Source organism: Phascolarctos cinereus, unplaced genomic scaffold, assembly GCF_003287225.1.
Source record: "Phascolarctos cinereus isolate Bilbo 61053 unplaced genomic scaffold, phaCin_HiC Scaffold_9;HRSCAF=440, whole genome shotgun sequence".
NCBI lineage: Eukaryota > Metazoa > Chordata > Mammalia > Diprotodontia > Phascolarctidae > Phascolarctos > Phascolarctos cinereus.
Genome location: NW_027556402.1, coordinates 79,130,521 through 79,149,553, shown reverse-complemented (window position 1 = coordinate 79,149,553; position 19,033 = coordinate 79,130,521). Strand labels below are relative to the sequence as shown.

Here is a 19,033-nt window from a genome sequence, read left to right as displayed (position 1 = left end):
GTATTGTAGGTTCAGTTAGATTTCTTTGGTTTTGGGTGACATCTTAAAATGGGAGGTAAAATACTGCCTCTCAGTGAGTTTATAGCTACATTTCAATAAATAGTCAGATATTGAAGACCTTGAACATTATGCCTTTTGCACCTTTGTCAATTGAAAGCAGTATCTAATTTGACATCAGTGCTATTGTCTTGTAACTCTCTTATGCTTCTAACTTAGACATTAACTATTGAGGCATCCTTCTGAATGTTAAGAAACCCACATAATTCCTTTTGTAGTTTAATTTGAATGTAAATATCTAGCAAGTAAAAATGCCTTGAAAGTTTTAGAAATGTGTAATTCTAAAAAGAAACCTGATTAAATAGGGATGAAAATTCATACCATATTGGTAAGTTAATCAAATGTTTCTCATTAAGGAGTGCTTTCTTATCAGATTTCAGGTGTTTTATTAACACTGGCATATGTTATTCACATTCTGGAAATAAACTAAGATGTAGAATTTCATGTCATGTACCACTTTGGCAGCTTGGTGAAGCTTATGGGGCCCCTTCTCAGACTTTAAAAAAATGTGTTCTGTAGTCTGTAGCAAACAGGGGGTACCAGCCAATGTCCACCCATCATCTCCTGGATGCAGCCTGTGCACAGTTCCAGTCAGTCCCCTCTTTGAGATCCTCTCGAGGCAGGAACATCTCTATGCCCCTTGCCAGCATGAAGCAGTTTCAGAAGGCAAGACCTTTGCCCCTTACCACAAAAAAAATTGGGTCCCATTTGTTTGAGGGGGGAATGATGGGGATGGGGTCTGAACCCCTAAAAGGAAAAGACCATGTCTTTTAGATCTGGACCCCAAAAAAGAAAATCTCTGGACTTTTCCCAAATCTCTGGTGTTTGCCTGAGGCTGTAATCCACTCAACTGACCTTTCATTGTGGCTATGCCCAATCTCCCAATTCTATTCTGTTACCTCCCAATTACCCCTGGCCACTTCCCACCCTTAATCCTATCTGGACTCCATTCTCCCTTGGCCACATGATCCAGGTCCCTGACTTTCTGTTCACCCCAGCTTACTGGCCATTCCCATCCAGATCCTCTTTTAGACCCTTCCTCCAGTCACCCCAGACTACTTGGCTACTCCTGGATCCCTTCTACAGTTTTTCTATATAGAAGATTCATCTTGTCTCCATTAAGGTGTGCAGAGTCTTAAGGTCTGGCCTGCTTGCATTAGTGATACAAATGCTTAGGTGGATCTTTAATAAACCTTGACTTTGGCTGAAAAAAAATATTTTAAAAAAAAAGGAAGCCATGTTAATTTAATTTTTCAATGATTTCCTGGACTCCAAGTTAAGATCTCTAGCATGAAGATGCAAAGAGAACACCCTGTGACACAGTTAGATTTTATACAGTATCCTGCATTTTACTGCCTAATGGAACAATATAATCCCTACTGTATTATAGCTACCATAAAGCTATTATGTGAAGAGGATAAAATGTTATAAGCAAATTTACATCCATATTAGTCTCAAATAAAGCTGATAAGAATTTGTGTTTAGTGCTTTTGTGAAAAACAAAACAAAAGTTTATGTGGCTGAGCTTTGTGCCAAAGTTGCATGTGACATAGAGTCTGATTGGCATTTTAGAGGTTTCACATTTTGTGAACTTAGGCTTGAAGATGCATACCTAGGAAGTTAGCCATCTTGGACATCCAGACCCTCTCCACTCTGACCAGCATGCTGTCAAAAACGTGGTGGTAAATCAGAACTTTGCTGATCAGATGAGCAGTGCTGGCTAGAGGTAGCAAGGCGCGGGAGAGCAAGCTGGCTTTGTTGCATTGTAGCTGTGTGACCATGGCCAGGTCACCTTGGAACATGTTTTTAGTGCACATTTTGTTACTTGATCATCACAACTATCCTCTGCAAAGAATTTTTCACTACTTTGCAAATAAAGACAAGTTCAGAGAGCTTAAAGGAGTTACTTGAAATCAGCTAGCCGAGAAATAGCATAGAAAACCCTTGAGCTTGCATCTTTCTTAGATCTTTTTTACCCAGATCCAGTTTTCTTTTTTTGCTATATTAGATATTGTATATAAAGTGCTTTGTAACCATAAAAAGTCACATAAATATTAGATGTTGTTGTCCTGTTAAAGCTGTCAAAGCTCTGCAAGTTCCATAACAGTTGTAATAGGAAAGATTCTTCTGTGCAGGGACCTGATTTGTGATCCTCTGGTCTGTATGTTTATATAGACCAAATCTAAATTTTTGCCTTCGCCTACCAAGGCCCTTTCCCCTCATTCGTGTATTAATTCAGCAAATAATGAGACTTCATGCAAGGTACTGTGGTGCTAGATAATATGGAGGTCACAGCTACAGATTAAGATATGGTCATTGATCATTTATATAGTTTATAATCTAATAAGGGTGGAAAGATAGATATGCACACTACATGTATGTATACACACACATAAATACATATATTTATGATTATGATAAAAGGTAGAATGTGGTGCGTGTGGTACTTTTTTCTTTAAAAAGTTCTTATAACAAAAATATGCAAAAATCAGTTTTGAAAATTTTAAAATAATTTAAATTTGTAGGAGTTGAGGAATATGAGAATGATGTGTCATTTTATAACTCATAATGATTTTCCATGTAATAATGGGTAAAGTATAAAAAATAACCAGAAATATGACATTCCCATGTCAGTGAACTCCAGTTGATTGCTGTTAAAAATAATTATGTGCTGGTAAAAATACAAGAAAACATTTTGCAAGAAATTGGAGGGAGCAAATGATGTTTCTGAACTTGTTGAGAGGATCACAAAAATTGAGAGTTGGAAAGACCCTCAGGGCCCTTTAGTCTAATCCATACATGATCATACAGCCTCTGCATGAAGACTTTCATGGAGAGGAATACAGGTATAATCATAGAGCAGGGAGACTAGGAATAGTCTAATTAAGCATTCTACCATGATACAGGCAAGAGTTTCTGAGTGCCTAATTTATGATAGAGATTTTTCGAGTGGAGAGAAGGGACAGATGGAAAAGATGTAGGGAAGGTAGACAGAAAGGTAAAGGATGACTATGGAGTTGTAAATCTGTGTAACTTTTAAGGATGGTGGTATATTTGACATAAGCAGGTAAGAGTGGATGAAGGATGGTTTTTATGACTATTGTTTTGGTACCACCAATATTATTAGCTACATCCCCATTGGGTGGGAGGATTATCATTAGCAAAGGTGAGAAGGGGGAATAGATTGTATAGGTAGAAGAAGTAAGAGAGAGCAGTGTCACAGAATCCAAAGGAGGAGGAATGTCCAGGAAAAGGATGTATCAGAGAGGTCAAGAAAGGTGAGGACTGAGAAATGGCCATCGATTTTAGCAGTTAAGAAAAATTGTTAGTAACCCATAAGTGGTAGGGTTAGAGATTGCGAGGGTTGGCCTATTGGTAGTTGAAGAAATATGGTGAGATACAGTATCCCTCTCATTTGGAGCTGCTGAGCCTAAGAACTCGTTTACTTTGCACTCAGGGATTGTTTTCATCTTCTCCAGGGACTCCATCCTAACTTTCCAGAGATTATAAGACTCTAGAAATTATTCCTGTTTATTTTCCTAAGGAACTAGAAGCACACGATGCAAACTACTTTGGAACTCAGGGCTTCTTAAACTTTTTCCACTCACGACCCCTTCAGTGCTTCTTAAACTGTGGGTTGCACCCCAATGTGGCTGCTCAGCCTGAAATGACAACCCTTTGGCAATTACAGCAGCTATACAGGGACATTACTCAGCAAGTATATGCCCTGGGGACCAAAATGTTTTAATCCCTATTATCTGAGGTGTTATGTAAATAAAGATAATTTAAATTTGGACACATTAAAATTCAAAGATAGCATTATTGTAAAATAAATAATACATTTATGTAACCTTTAAAGGAATTTTTTATAAATGTGTCACCAACAGGTACACTGTCTCTAGTACATTTCTTTTCAGTATTCTTAATTCTTATCATCAAAAATCAGTCCTTATCTGCTGAAGAATTGGCTGTGACATAAGGCTCCAATCTTATCACTTTATAATACTAATTATAAAAGATGGTGAGACTAAGGAGGGACTGTTACGGAAATATGTATATGCTTGATTGGGTTTTAAGAAATCAAGGTATTTGTAGTCATCTGATGCTTCCAGAGTAATAATTTTTATTGATATCAGCTATTGTTTCTTCCACATGGAAGAAAATATTTTCTTCCTGTATTTCAGGGCTTGTTTTTTCTAAATTTAAAAACTATTTGAGAATAGAAAAGGCAAGGTCATTATCTTTTTCCTGGCCGTGAATAATCATGAGGAAGAAGGGTGATGCTACTAAATTAATGGCAGAATCTAGTATTTTAAATATCTCACATCAATGTACTTGAATAATCTGATTTTTAGAACACAAATGTGTCATATATATACGTGTGTGTGTGTGTGTGTGTGTGTGTATACACACACACACACACACACATCTTGTCTTATTAAAATGTTTATATGTCTCTGTTAAGGAATATACATAATTTGTGGTCTTTCTGGTTAAACAAAATAATATCCTATAAGTTTTCTTGCAGCAGTTATATATGTACTTTAAGGCATCAAAAAAAAATCCTGTAGGTGTCAGTACCATTAATTAAATTGGTTTAGCTCTCTTCTTTGGATTTGTTAAATAGATGAAAGCATTATTCACTTTACTGACATACTAAGATCTCTACTAAAATATCCAAATCATTGCCTTAAAATATATAGGTTATATGCTTTGTAAAAAATAAAGTTTTCCTCTGAGTTGTGAATAGTTTTTTTTTGAAAAGAAAAGTATTTAAAGTAATTCCAAGATTTTAACCCTGAATTAAGTAATGACACTAGAAAGCACACTGAATTTGGAATCAGAGAACATGGGTTCAAATCCCTGTTTACTCCCTCTGTGACCATGGGACAGCCACTCAGCCTGTTTAGGCCTTAGTTGGCTTGTCTGTAAAATAAGAAGTTTGGATTCTATAACTTTTGAGATCCCTTCAAGGTCTTAATCTATGATTCTCTTAAATCCACCTTATCTTAAGGAGTGAAATACTGATCTGTATGTTTCATAGGATTATGGCTCATCTAGGTAGTAAGTAATAGAGCTGAGATTTGAGCCCAGTTACTCAGATTCCTTAGCTGTAACACAACCCCCACCCCCCTTCCCCTTCCCACACCGCTCTGACTTAGAGGGAGAAATTTCCTCTTTTCCCAAATAATCCATCAGTGACAACAAAGCATCAGTATTCCTTTCAGTACTTTGATAATCTGTGGTATTTGGATATAGTTATCCCCTCTATTGAAACTGATTATACAGTTCCTCTGTAATTTAGCAGACAATCTTTGAGAGTTGCTATGGCTTGAGGCCAAACTGGGGATATTTGTCTCTGAACTTAGGTTAACTAATCTTCAAATGACAGCTATACAGTGCATCCTTGGGCATATCCAAAAGCTTCTCCAACTTTTGTAGCCTGTGCCAGAGCCCTCGTCCTGTCCTAGCACAGCCTTCAAGGTGGTCATTGCCACACCAGCATGAGGCAGAGTAGAGCTTGGACGGAGGATTGCTTTTAACTCACCATTTGAAAGGAAATACCTGTTTTGTTTCATTTTGTTAGGTTCATGTCATAACCTCAGGGGACTTATCTGAATTCATTGTCCTCAAAGGCATACTAAGACATAGGTAATCGTTTAATTGAGAATCTTATATTGAAAATATATCTATATCCAAATTGGTAGTGTATCTTTGTTAGCTGTGTTACAAACAATATGTTTGATATTTTTATAACAGGTATCGAATATCCTTATCACTTGGGAGGATTCACTCACAACAACTTATTACTTGAAGGAGGAAAAAATGACTTGGCTGCTGAAAAAGAGCCTGGTATTCTTTTGCGTGGTCCAAACAAAAATGTTTTTCTTGGCCAGGGAGGTGGGGAGGGCTAATTTATTAAAACCTTCCATTGATATAGTTTCATTGTTTATTAATGATAAGATCTTTATAAATTCCTTGTGGTTCTTGTAGTAAAAGGTACTGTAAATCATAATGATGGAATTGTTCCCATGACTGGATCAGCTGTTGCAACTTCTTTGATACTTCAATGGATCTCTGTTTCATCTATGTGGGTGCTCCCTCCAGTGGCATATACTGCAGCCCATCCTCACCATTCTCTGAGATTCTTGTCCATATCCTCCCATGGATGTTCTGTTCTGTATACTCATTATCCTTTCTTCTTGTTTGGTAATAAATTCAATATGTTCTTTAATTAGTTGATAATCTGACTGCATACAGATCACTTAATTCTGAAATGACACCTTCATCCAGTCATTTCCAATAAGGATTTATCAGTTTCATTTTTTTGTGACATTGTTCAGTGTTCAGCAGGTCCAACAGCTCTTACAGCTCTTCTTTATGATAATATAGATGTGAAATTTCTAACTATCTACAGACCTTTGGCAACTTCCATTTCTTAGTCCCAGATCATATTTCTGACAGTTTTCCCACCTTTTTGTTAATGTCACTGAGTGTTAAGGTATATATTGATTTGATTTGGAGAATCTTATAGAATTCTTAGCAGAAATTTTCTACTAATTCATCTCCAAAAGATGTACGTGTGTACGCTATAACTCTGTTTATTGTGATGGCCATTTGTCTCTCTGAGAACATTTGAACTATTTCTTCCACTTGGCTGCAACTTACTTATGTCTTCTGGTGGTATGTCACAGAGATCTCATGTTCACAATGCCAGTGGTTTAATTAATAAACACTGTAGAATCCATACATACTCTGTCCTTCCCTATGCCTCTGTCACTACAAAAATAGGCAGGGGCTGCATTGCTGAGTGCCATTTTAATGTTTTCTTCTGATATATATGTTACCAAAGCCATAGTGAGCCTCCCTGCTGGCAGTGGGGCACTTGCTAAGCTGTTCCTCTAACAGTAGCAGACACTGTCAGAGGCAACCCACACCTGAAGCTTGTCCTTTGCTGATATAGCCTTTGGGAACTCAAGATCACCTTCTACCTAATTATAGGCATCAAAACAGAAATTTTCTAGAAGTTTCTAAAGAAGTTTAGCTATTCGTTTTATTCAGCAGGAGGATATTAAAATCCAAACAATAGCAGTAAATCTCCTAATTTGAAACATTAAAATTTCCTTTATCTGGTAGTTTCATTGGGGTCCCAGTGTGGTAGCATTTTTAATTAACTACGAGAGCAGTGACTCTTAGCTGGTAGAAAAAAGAGGAACATTTGTTAGTTTTTTTTTTTTCTAGGTTACAAATAAGACTTTACAAATGAATAAAATTGAATTACTCAGTTAAAGTACAAAGCATAAAATAGAGAAAATGAACTTTAAATACTGAAATATTTTCTAGCTCTAGTGGGGAGGTGGGATTGAGAGGTATGCTGGAAAGGAGAATGGAGAAGGGGCACTGCTCAGGCTTTTGGAAAGCTATTAAAAAACATGTTAAGTGGAGGAGAACACAAGTTATGAATGAAACTGACAAGGCAGTATATTAAATTGTGTGGGAAGATCATTCCAAGTCATTCATATAGTAAGCATTTTATACATGGGTAATCATGATTTGACCATCATCCTTTTCAGATTCCTAGCCTTTAAGTTACCAGGCAGGGAGCAATAGTTGCCTAAAGGACTAGAACACATGCTCCCAGATGGAGCCTGTCAGAGTTAAAGGGTTGTATAGTCAGCAGTGACAAAAGTATCAAGTTAGGGGTGTCATTTAGTCAGAAAAATGCTATAGGTCAGGAAAGGAGTGTGGTTAGGAGTCTACAATAGTAAACCAGTATTTTGATAAAGAATAAACTGTTATAGATTGTTAAGATCAGAAATGTCAGTGTTGGAAATTGTTCCATTCTTATTTATAGTTTTGTTTCAAACTATTTCTACGGTATTAGTAAAGGGGATTTTTTTTAAAGAGAATTTGCTCACTGTCTGATCAGATTTCCAACCTTCTTTACACTTCATAACTTTCTAGCTTAGTATACATAAACCTTATCAAGAAAATAAGAATGCTTTAAACCAAAACATTTAGTACAATCTGAAAATGTTTCTTATAGATGCAGCTAAAGAATAGAAGGTGGAGAAAGATGGGTGAGTTGAATAAGATACCTACTAAAGATTTAGTACTAACTAATATTAGTGTTAAATTATAAATTATAAGTTATGGTTATTTGAAACTACAAAAATCTAATCAAAATGAAATTGATAAATTCAAAGGAAGTTATTGCTGTTGTCAAGAGCCTTACAATAACCAAAGACAGTGTAAACTATTAAAAATAAGAATTGAAAAGTTTGTTCTAAATTGTGAGAGGCTCTTTATGAGGGGAAAATAACCATTTCATTTTTATCCTTTGCCCTTCATTAACATTCAGCAACAAGGAGCATTTGGTAAAGGTGGTTTACCAAACTCTTTGATTTCTTGACTGTATCCTAGATTATATTTTTTGTAGTGGCTCCCCCATTTATTCTTCTATACCTCCCTGTTTAAAAAATGTCAAAACTTTTGCTTTGTCAAAAACGTTCAGTATAGACTACACCACTTAAGTGATGATGCTTTGAGGAAATCCATTCTGATTGTGTACAAAAAGATGACTGGCCCTCAACAGAACACATTTACAAGGGACACTAAAGAACCTGAGATGCATTTTTAGCCCAGAACTTTCCAACTGACAAACTGGTGATTTGGGTTAAGTCACTTTGCCGGTCTGAGCCTCAATTCTCACCTTTTAGATTGAAATAGATATTCTTTTGAGGTCTTTCTAGTTCTAAAATTAATGATTCCAAAAATAGTTTCCTTAGGACAAATAGAAAACCATTGACACATTAGACTGAGGAAACAATTAAATTTTATATTTTTATTTTAAATTAAAGGCATGTTTGTGTATGCCATATCTAAAGTGTATCATTTGTGAGGTTCATGAAGCCCCTCAAAAAGAATACATTGGTATCTTTCAGAAGGCTTCTTTAATTTGATAATGGGGTACATGAAGAATTATTCTTTTTATAGAAGCCCTCTTTATTTTCAACTCCATTTTATTATAAATATGTTCTTGAAAAATTGTAAACTACTTGAATGTCAAATCATTCTTCCATTTACTTTCACTACAGTATCGAAGTTAGCTTCCCATAGGAAAAAAATAACAAATAATAACGAAGAATCCTAACATTTGCTCCATGGAGCAGTGCACTTCAGTAATTTATCATATATGTGAGTGTTGCTCTGTAATGTAACCCCTGCAAATACATACATACATATATATTTCATATCTCATATATATATATATACACATACATATATGTGTATATATGTATGTATGTATGTATGTATATATTTATGTTTACAAGGCAAAGTAGTCAATTCAGCAAAAACTAGGTAGTAATTGACACTTTGGGTTTAAATAAGGGGATCTTGCCTGGCTTGGAAAGCTTTACTAGGAGGATATGACATATACAAAAACTGTGGTACTTGATAAGTGTTTAAGAAATGCTGTGTAAGGTTCAACTGAGGGAATGTTTACTGACTTGGGCACTGAGGCAGGTGGGTTGGGGTAGGCTTCCTGGAGTTTGTAGCATTTGACTTGGGCCTTTTCAGAAAGTAGAAGAAGCTAATACTCAACAATAAATGTTTATTGTTCGTATCAGTGAAGTGACTCAGCTTTCAAATCTAAATTGATGAAGCTTGCTGACTTACTGAATAAGCAGTTCCCTAATAGGAACCTTTGTAGTGTTTATTGGAAGCCAGTGGCAACAGGTTTTAGTTTTGATTCTGGAATCTGGCTTCAGTAATTATTTCAGCCTCACTTTAGAAAAACTGCATCTGTTCATTGAATCAGGGCAGCTTACTAAGATGGCAGAAGGGACAGGAGGATGAAGGTCATGGCAGAATTCATTGTTGGAGTCCAGCAGATACAGATGAGGAGGTGGTGTTCAAAGGAGGCCAGAATCACTCAAGGAAAGATGACGTTTTTTCAGGAGCAACATAGAAGGTCAGATGCTTAGAAAGTAGCTGTACAGTCAGTGTGCAGTCAACAAGTATTTATTAAATTCCTGCTTTGTGCCAAATAATGAAACAGTGCCTGCCATCAGGAAGCTTAGTTATGGAGGAGGACAGGGTCAGGAGGGAGTAGTTACATACATGGAAAATGATAAATGGAGTTATTTCCATTAGGAGAAACCAGCCATTTGGGGGCTTAGGATAGGCTTCCTGTGGGAGGGGCATTTCAACTCACCTTGGCAAATGACAAGGGGGTTTATTTCCATCATCGGGGAGGAAAATGTAGCCTGTCTGTACAAAGGGGAGTGGGAGATAGAGCCTTTTGTGTGGGGAAACAGGAGGCAGGCCAGTCTGGCCGTAACATGTGAGGAAAAGAGTATTACATACATTAAGCAGAAAAATTAGTCTAGAACCAGATTGTGAAAGCTTTAAAAGCCAAACAGATGAGTTGGTATTTGCCACTGGAGCTGAGTGGATTAGCCAAGTGACACAGTCAGACCAGTACTTTAGGAATATTAATTTTGGCTGCTGTGTGAAAGATAAATTGGAAAAGGGAAAAACTGGTGCCTAGGAGACCAGTTAGAGGCTGTTGTAATTATCTAGGCAGAAGTGGTAAATGCCTGAGCTAATAGAACAGCTGGGTGGTACAGTGGGTAGAGTGTTGGGCCTAGTTAGGAAGCCCTAAGTTCAGATCCAGCCTCAGACACTTACTAGCTGTGTGATCCTGGACAAGTCATTTCACCTGTGTTTCCTCATCTGTACAATGGGGATTAATAATAGCATCTACCTCCCGGGGTTTTGAGGATCAAATGAGATAATTGTCAAATGTAACTAGCACATAGTAAGTTCTATATAGATGTTAGCTATTATTGTTGTTAGTAGTAATAGTAATTGTAGTAGTGGTAGGAGGAAAAAGAGTAATAATTTGGTTTTGATACGAGTGGAGAGAATGGGATAATTATGAGATAATATAGTGCAGGTAGAATTGAATAGACTTTGCCAACTCTTTAGATCTGATAGGAAGAGTCAAGGATGACCTTGGTTACAAGCTTAGGAAGAATGGTGGTTCCCTCAATAGAAATAGGGAAGTTAGAAAGATAGAAGAGTTTGGAGAAAAAGAAATTAGTGGTAATTGATATGCCTGTGAAATATCCAGTTGGCAGTGTCCAGTAGGCATTAAGTGGTATGTGATTAGAGTTCAGAAGAGATTGCAGTTTGATATCTGGGTCTGGGAGTTGTCTGCAAAGAGACAGTAGTTGAATTCATCAAGTTAAAGATATCACTAAAAGAGGATTATAGAAAGACAAGAACACCCAAGACAGAGCCCTGAGGTATGCCCATAGTTAAAAGAGTGGGACAGAGATTTAGAAGAAGCCAAATATGTAGGAGGAACACCAGGAAAGATTTTTGTGATGAAAATCCACGGATGAGAGTGTTTAGAAGGAGGCAGCCTATAGTGTCAAGTGCCGAAGAAAAGTAAAGGATAAGCACTGAGAAAAGGCCATTAATTTGGCAATTAATAATAGGTCATTAATAATCTTAGAGTAATTTGAGTTGAATGATGAAGTTGAAAGCCAGGTAAAGGGAGTTAAGAAGTGACTGGGATATGAGACAGTAGAGACTAGTATGGATTTTCTAGTAATGGTATAGAATCTTCTTTGAATGCATACATATGCTGAGCATGATTGAATATGGGAGTATTGGAAGTGAAAGTGGAAGTCTGTGAAGAACAGCAAGAAAAGAGGTTTTCTATGAAGGAAGCTAAGAAGGGAAGTACCCTTCAGTAGATGGTGCTGATGATTGGCATACTAATAATCCCTGGTGTTGACTTATATCATTGGAATTATTCTTGAGTAATAGTTGTCCTGGGTAATATTGAGATCCCCTTCCATGCCTCTTTTAGTGTACCCCTGAAAAGGGAAGGTTGTAGAGGTACTCTGATGAATTTCTACTGTTCTACTTGCTTTTCTTTTACACGGAATTTTTTTTTTTTTTAGGTAAAGGAAGCATTAGGAAGTCATAAGAGGGCCTACTACTGCTAAACATGAGGGACTGAGAATGTTGTTTTACTGACAGAATAATTCACACCTTCTAAAAGTTCTTTCCATAGTTTTTGTTATTTCTTCATGCTTTTATGTAATTTTTATGGACATTTGTTTTAGAATTCTGAACAAGTAGTATTCCTAGTGGTAGAGAATATCTTTAATAATAAATTAACAAGTGTGTATTTGTTTAGAAACAAGAGTGTCATGTTTATTGATAGTAAGGCAGGTATAGAATTCACAAGTGTCTCATACAGTTTTAGGTATTGGTGAAGCAATTATCTCAAAAGTGAACAAATTATAGGGGGAAAATTTGTTCATTAACTTGATTACTAATCGGTTTCCAGTAAGTAAGATATTCAGAGAAAGTTATCTTCAGAGGTATAGTTTTTAGCAAAAAACCGTTTTCTTTATTTTGTTGTTTAAGTGCAAACACTGAATCTGAAATTAGAAAGTTTATTTGTTTATAGTTCATTTCTTATTAATTATAAACATTAGTATAAACAAGTATATTTCTTACAGATATCTCAGTTTATTTCCTCACATGGGTATAGCTGCCAGCTTAATGCTTTGACACCATTTATTTTTTGTAGTTTGTAATTGCTTAGTTTCCTTTAGTGGGTTTATTGTTATGGGAGAGTGAGGTAGTTTATTATTAGAGGCAACTGTTGATGCAGTGAATAGAGCACTGGGCTTGGAATCAGGAAAATCTGAGTTCAAATTGAGTCTCAGATAATTACTAGCAGTGTGACCCTGGGCAGGTCACTTTAACCCGTATCTCAGTTTCCTCAGCTATAAAATTGAAATAATAATAGCACCTACCTTGTAGAGTTGTTGAGGATCAATTAAGATAATATTTGTAAAAAGCATTCAGCACAGTGCCTAACACGTAGTAGGTTATATATAAATGCTTATTCCATTCTCTTCCATCCACCTATTTATGTATTTGCCTGTGATTATGTCTTTATACACACTTCTTTATGTGTATCAACACTAAGCACAATGAGAGCTTGTATTTTCTTCAGGATTCATTCAGTTTTCTGAGAGTAAAGATGTGCTCTGTGGTGGAGTGTCACTCACAAAAGGCTGCCTGTTTATTCTGCTACGATCCCCAGAAATATCCTTCCATGGATAGATTATTTTTCTTAAAATTGCATGTAGATAGGAAGGAAATGATATGGGTTGGTAGCTGTTAGTGTTCTTTTGATAGATTTTATTGGGTAATAATATTATCTGAGGTTTTCCCTGTATCTTTAGTATCTTCCTCTTCTCCTTATTTCTTTACAGTCGTTTCCTTAACACCTCAGTTAATCACAAGTATTCATTAAGCTTTTACTCTACGTTAGGTACTATGCTAGGAGCTAGAGATATAATATAATGTAAAAAAAAAATAGTCCCTGCCCTTGGGTGGCATACTTTTTATCAGGGGAGACCACACGAAATAGATCAAAGTATACATAAAATGTACCAAATAATTAATGGAGTTGCCTCCAGCACTGTCTCTACTGGTCTAGTTCAGTTGCTTTTCCCATTTTGTTTTCTTGGTGCCATTTCCACTTGTCTCAAGAAGCATACTTGACTTGGTAGTGCAAAATACCACCTCAGAGACCTTCTGGCAGTAAAATAGGGAGGTGAATGATCACTATAGTTTTTCTCTTCCGTTACACAGGCTTAAGTCAAAGATGGATTCCCTGTAGCTGGTGAAGCCCTCCAGGTGTTCTGATTTTTGGGTGACATTGTGCTGATTGCATCAAGCCAGGATATCATAGAACTTCCTGGACAATCCATAACCTAGTTGTTCTAACTATCCACAGACTACAAAGTAAAGAAAAATTGATCATTATCTAAATCCGTTGGTTCCAAAGTTTTGTGGTTGTGCAACCCAATTAGTAAAAGGAAGTTTTAGCATCCACCCCCACTATAAGTATATTAACTTAATTATTAATTGTAGATATGTTCTATTACACTAGTAATTATTTGAGTTATGAAATTTACACAAAAAATAGACATTGAAAGGAGTGAGATGGATTAACCAGTATTTGGTGCAGTGGAAAGAACACCATTTGGAGTTACAGGACCTGGGTTCAGATTCTGCCTGTGACATATACTATATATATGACTTTAGGTAAGTCACTTAGTCTCACTGGGCTTAAGTTTCCTCATCTATAAAATGAGGAGACTAGATGACTTCTACAGCACCTTCTAGCTCCAGATCTATGGTCCTAAATTTATCAAATAGGAGAAATGCATAGTCAGATTTGTACTTTAGGAAGATGATTTTCGCAGCTTTGTGATGATGGATCAGAATAGGGAGAAACTTGAGGCAAGGAGACCACTTAGAAAAGCTGTTGCAGTAGTTGAAGCAAGAGTGATACAGGTCTGATCTAGGGTGGTGGCTGTGTGAGTAAAGACTGGCTGTGTGGCATGAGAGTGAATGGGGCAGCCAGGTGGCAAAATGGATAGAGTATTCATATTGCTGAGTTCAGATCTGGCTTTAGACACTTAGTAGCTGTGTGACCCTGGGAAAATCACTCAGCTGGTTCAGTTTGTCTCAATTTCCTCATATGTAAAATGAGCTAGAAAAGGAAATGGCAAACCACTACAATATCTTTGCCAAGAAAACCCCAAATGGCGTCACAAAGAGTTGGACACAACTGAAAAGTGTGGCATCAGAGTAAAACGACATGTGACATCAGAATGAAAAGATAGTATATGACAGTCTTAGTAGTAGCTCTTTTGGCAGAAATAGGGAAGTTTAGAGAGAAAAGTGAACTATATATGAGATCTTATCATAGCCCATCCATGTCTAGTCATTCTGTGTGAATCTCTGTCCATATGCCATATGAAGTATTCTCTTATGATTACCCCCAGAATACAGAGTCCACCTTTCCAAGGAATGCCTGCTGCTGCACTTACAAGGTGATGTAGGCAAGGTGTGGGACAATGGGAGGAGAATTTTGCCTGCACGATGACTTTTATGGGTGCTGGTAGTGGGGTTAGGTGATAAACACCCTGAAAGGACTACACAAATGTAGAAACCTGAGGGAAAGCAAAGTGAGTGTGGTTATGTTGGAGGCAGTTGGCTGTTGGAGGGAGGAGAGGTGGGATGTGTCTCTTTTTTTCTCTGCTCTCTAATTGGTTGATTACAAACCACTTGGGGTCATGCCAAAGGCTCTCTACTTTGGAAATTACTGCTTTGTGATATGGAATTGGGTGGACAATTTACAGAGCTCATCCATCAAAAATATATCTTGGAAAGACTACAAAAAAAATAGTGATTTGGAGCCTAGAATTAAACAAGAGGAGGAGAGTGAGTTGAATTGCTTTTAGAGTGCTATAGATTGCAAAGAATTAAAAGGCCCACACAGAGAATAATGAAGATTCCCATATTGGGTAAGAGTAGGTTGTAACACTTTACAAATCCAAGAGAAGAGTATAAAGGCTGTCAGAGAGATGTGTGCCTGAAAAAAGATAGAACAGAGTGGCAAGAGTATGCTTCATGTTCTCCATTGATATTAATATTCATGTGACATAAAGAGAACCAAAGGAAAGCCCCCAGTACATTTGGTCAACCCTTGTAGTGACCCTTTTTGAGGACATGGATGGAAGTTTCACAGGGTGAGCAAGCAAGAATGGGTTGCTGTCTACATCACTGAAAGGAATGCTCATATTGATAAGATCACAAATCCATTGGAGTATATATTTGCTAAGATATGTAGACAGGTAGGTAAGTGTGTATCTGCATACCTTGCATGTGATTTAGTCATTGACGTTATTGGCGTTTCTGCTAATTAAAAAATGATGTGGGTGACAGTTTCTGTCTCCAGTTGTGTTTTAGAGTAGAATCCTATGAATCAGGAATTTAAGACATAATTTTTTTAAATTACCAATTAACAAATATGACTTCAAAAATTGCTTAATATTTTTCCCTCAATTTTTATAACTTGACACCAACACCTAGCTCAATTTATTAGTGAGACTCTTGGGAGGCACTTTAAATCTTGAATGAAAGGATTTTCTATCAGGTATTTGATGATAGCAACCTTTTGATGTAATTAAATATTGTTAGCACTGGCAGCTTATTTTGAAGGTAATAGAATGTTCAATTTGCACATGTACTTTTAATTTGACTTGCCTAAGTGTTTGATTTGACAGTAATCAAGATAAATGTAGTATTTCTGTTGTAGGTTCCACTGGGGAGAAGGGAGGGAGGAAAGGAGGGAGGAGAGAGAGAGAGAGGGAGAGCGCGCTTTCGAGTGTGCTCAAGTGTGTGTATGTGGGTGTGTGTGTAGGTCATACAGCACCCTATGTATGTTATAGTAAAGGACTATGAGGACAAAACTTGGACCTGTACCAGTAGTCTTTTCATATCTAAACAATACCTTCTTTTCTGTCACATACTGTAAATCAAACTGTTCTATAGTTGACCCCACTATGAGAGCAGAAAGACAAAGGTAACTTAAAAATTAATTTCTCCACAGATAGAAAAAGGAAAGAGGAGATGCCAGAAAGTCTTCATCAGCCATCATCTGGATACAACTTACTATTATCCGCAGATTCCTCTCCCCAACCCAGTACCCTTAATTATTTTGGTTTGACAGAAGCTTCAAAGGTAAGTAAAACTGGCAAATGCTTAGTTGATTTTCTTGTAAGGTCAGGAGAACAAGTGAGCATTAGTTTTAGTTGTATTGGTGAAAAGAAAAGCAAAACTATTCAGAAATCACTTACATTCTCATAAAAGTTCTGATATATAAACTAATGTTTCAGACTTTTATGGGATCAGGGTCTATTTTTGAAGTTGGTTATCTTAGAGGAATTATCTAACTTTGTTGCTTTTTAAATTACAGGAGACAACAATGGAGAAAATAGAAAGGATAAAAAAAATGTAAGTAATAGAAAAGGGCAGCAAGAATTCATTTCTCTGTAGGGAATTATATTGGACTAAGGTACCTATAGAATGTGCATATGTGTTCCAAACCAAAGGTCTTGCAATCAGGTGTGGAATTTCCTCAGGACTCTAGAGGATAATAAATCCACCTTCAGTTATATGTTTGTGGGATGAGTCATTGTTTGGGTTTCTAACTAGTAATATAAAGGGTTGTTAATGGAATTAACTGGAGATTAAAAAGTCCAGTTTGAGTTGATGGTAGTAAGAGCATTATCTATCATTTCATTAACAAAACAATATTTGTGGTCAGCTGTTTTTAAATGGCTTGTTATTTTAATATTGTAAAAATGTCGAGTGAAAGAAGTCCTCTTATTATGAAAATCATTTCTATTGCTTATGTCATAGATTATAAACATTTTATGGAAGAAAGAATTGTAATTAACTCTTCATTTTCTTTGCGTAGCCTGGTCTTAGCTCCTTTTTTTATTAATAATACCTGCCTTCTCCTATAAGTATTAAAAAACTGTTTTAGGGTTTAGAAAATTTTAATTTCTTAAATAGCCCATTTTGTTGTAATAATTTTAAAAATATTTTTAGGTTTCAAGAAACAGCTGACTTGTTGAAGTATTCGAATAACGCATCTTAGAAATATCTCCCTGGACTTCTGAGACTCGACACTGAACATTTTCTTTAAGTTTTACTTGTAACAGCTTTAAATATATATTGATGTTGCTACATTGAGAATTCCATTTGGTGTATTTATTATTGAAGAAATAATTTAATTCTTTTGAGCTGTAATTGCACTACTTTACTGTGTTTGAGCTTTTTGTGAGGAAAATATTCCTGTTGTTACAGTAGATTTCTTTTGCAGAGTGAAGTCATTACAGCAGTGTATCTTTGTGTTGACATTTGTTGGCAGTGTGCTAAGTAATATGTTTTCTAAAGCGCAGGCTTGAGGACCACAGTTTACATCCTGTTGGAAACTCTCCAGCGGGGACTTTCATATTGCACCCAGGAGATTTACATGCATACCATTTTGCCATCTGTGTAGTCAAATAAGTTGCAATGAAAAGTTAAATATACACATTAAGAATGAAAATGTTTTTATTTTTAAAAAACTTTTTTTTTCAACTTAGAAAAGTAGTGATGCATTAGATTTTCAATTAACATTGAAAAAGTAGAGGTCAGTGTGATCCTGTATTTCTGTATTTGTGTGTAGGTCTGAAGTCTTACTGTGAAAAAGGTGTTGAGTGTTTTAGTGTCATATTCAGTAACACGTTTTAAGACCAGCGACACAGATGGGGACCGTCCAGAGTTACAAAAATGCGCAAGCAGGATTTTGGGTTTTGTTCTTTTTTTCGGGGTGGGGAGGGGGAACATTGTGATTTGAAGTTATAGATTTCTTTGTAGATGTGGATGATTTTGAGGGAAGGTCTACATGAACTTGAGTCAAGACAAAAAATACAATTTAAAAATGTCTCAGTTTTAAAAAATCATAACACAGGTTTGCTCTGAACAGGTTTCAAGAGAAGACAGCTTCTTTATTATGAAGGGGGAGAATAACTTTTTCCTTTGATTTTCTTTTCCCAAAATGTATATGATTAAGAATTTTAATTTATAACTTGAAATGTTTTGTATGGCACTAAAGTCAAATAAAAGTGTGAACTTAAAGCATTATACTGGTGTGATTTTTTTTTAATGAGCTTACAAATTCTTAAAGTTTGAAATTATAGCAGCTGTTCACATTTATAAAGGAGTATAAAGTTAAAAAATTCTTTCCTCACAACAGCCTTATGAGTTATAAGCAATACAGATAGTTGGTTTTAATAGTATTAATTGTTCATTATTGTATTCTTCTAATCTAAAGAAGAATTATAGTTGAAAAAGTGGCAAATATCAGTAATTGAACAAAACTTGTGGGCTGACTTTTAAATTGCCTCTACAATGGAATTATAGCACCACCTTGTGGTTCCTCTCTCTTTTACACATTAGTGCAAACCATTAATGTTCTATAGCGTCTAAGAACATGAAAAGACAAGGCTCTGAATGACTTTACTTAGGT

The 19,033-nt window shown here is 36.2% G+C and overlaps 1 protein-coding gene across 4 annotated transcripts in view; it reads left to right on the top strand.

The window, feature by feature from the left end:
* Positions 1-18,648, top strand: part of CEP44 (centrosomal protein 44) — a 57,738-nt gene extending 39,090 nt beyond the window's left edge. For 3 of the 4 annotated variants that reach the window (XM_020997857.2, XM_020997853.2, XM_020997854.2), the window contains 4 exons: positions 5,818-5,910; positions 16,565-16,695; positions 16,931-16,968; positions 17,569-18,648. In XM_020997857.2, coding sequence (XP_020853516.1) covers positions 5,818-5,910; positions 16,565-16,695; positions 16,931-16,968; positions 17,569-17,617 — 311 coding nt within the window. In that variant the 3' untranslated portion in view covers positions 17,618-18,648. The remainder of the gene's footprint in view (positions 1-5,817; positions 5,911-16,564; positions 16,696-16,930; positions 16,969-17,568) is intronic. The other variant, XM_020997856.2, reaches the window with a different exon arrangement.
* The last annotated feature ends 385 nt before the right edge of the window (positions 18,649-19,033 follow it).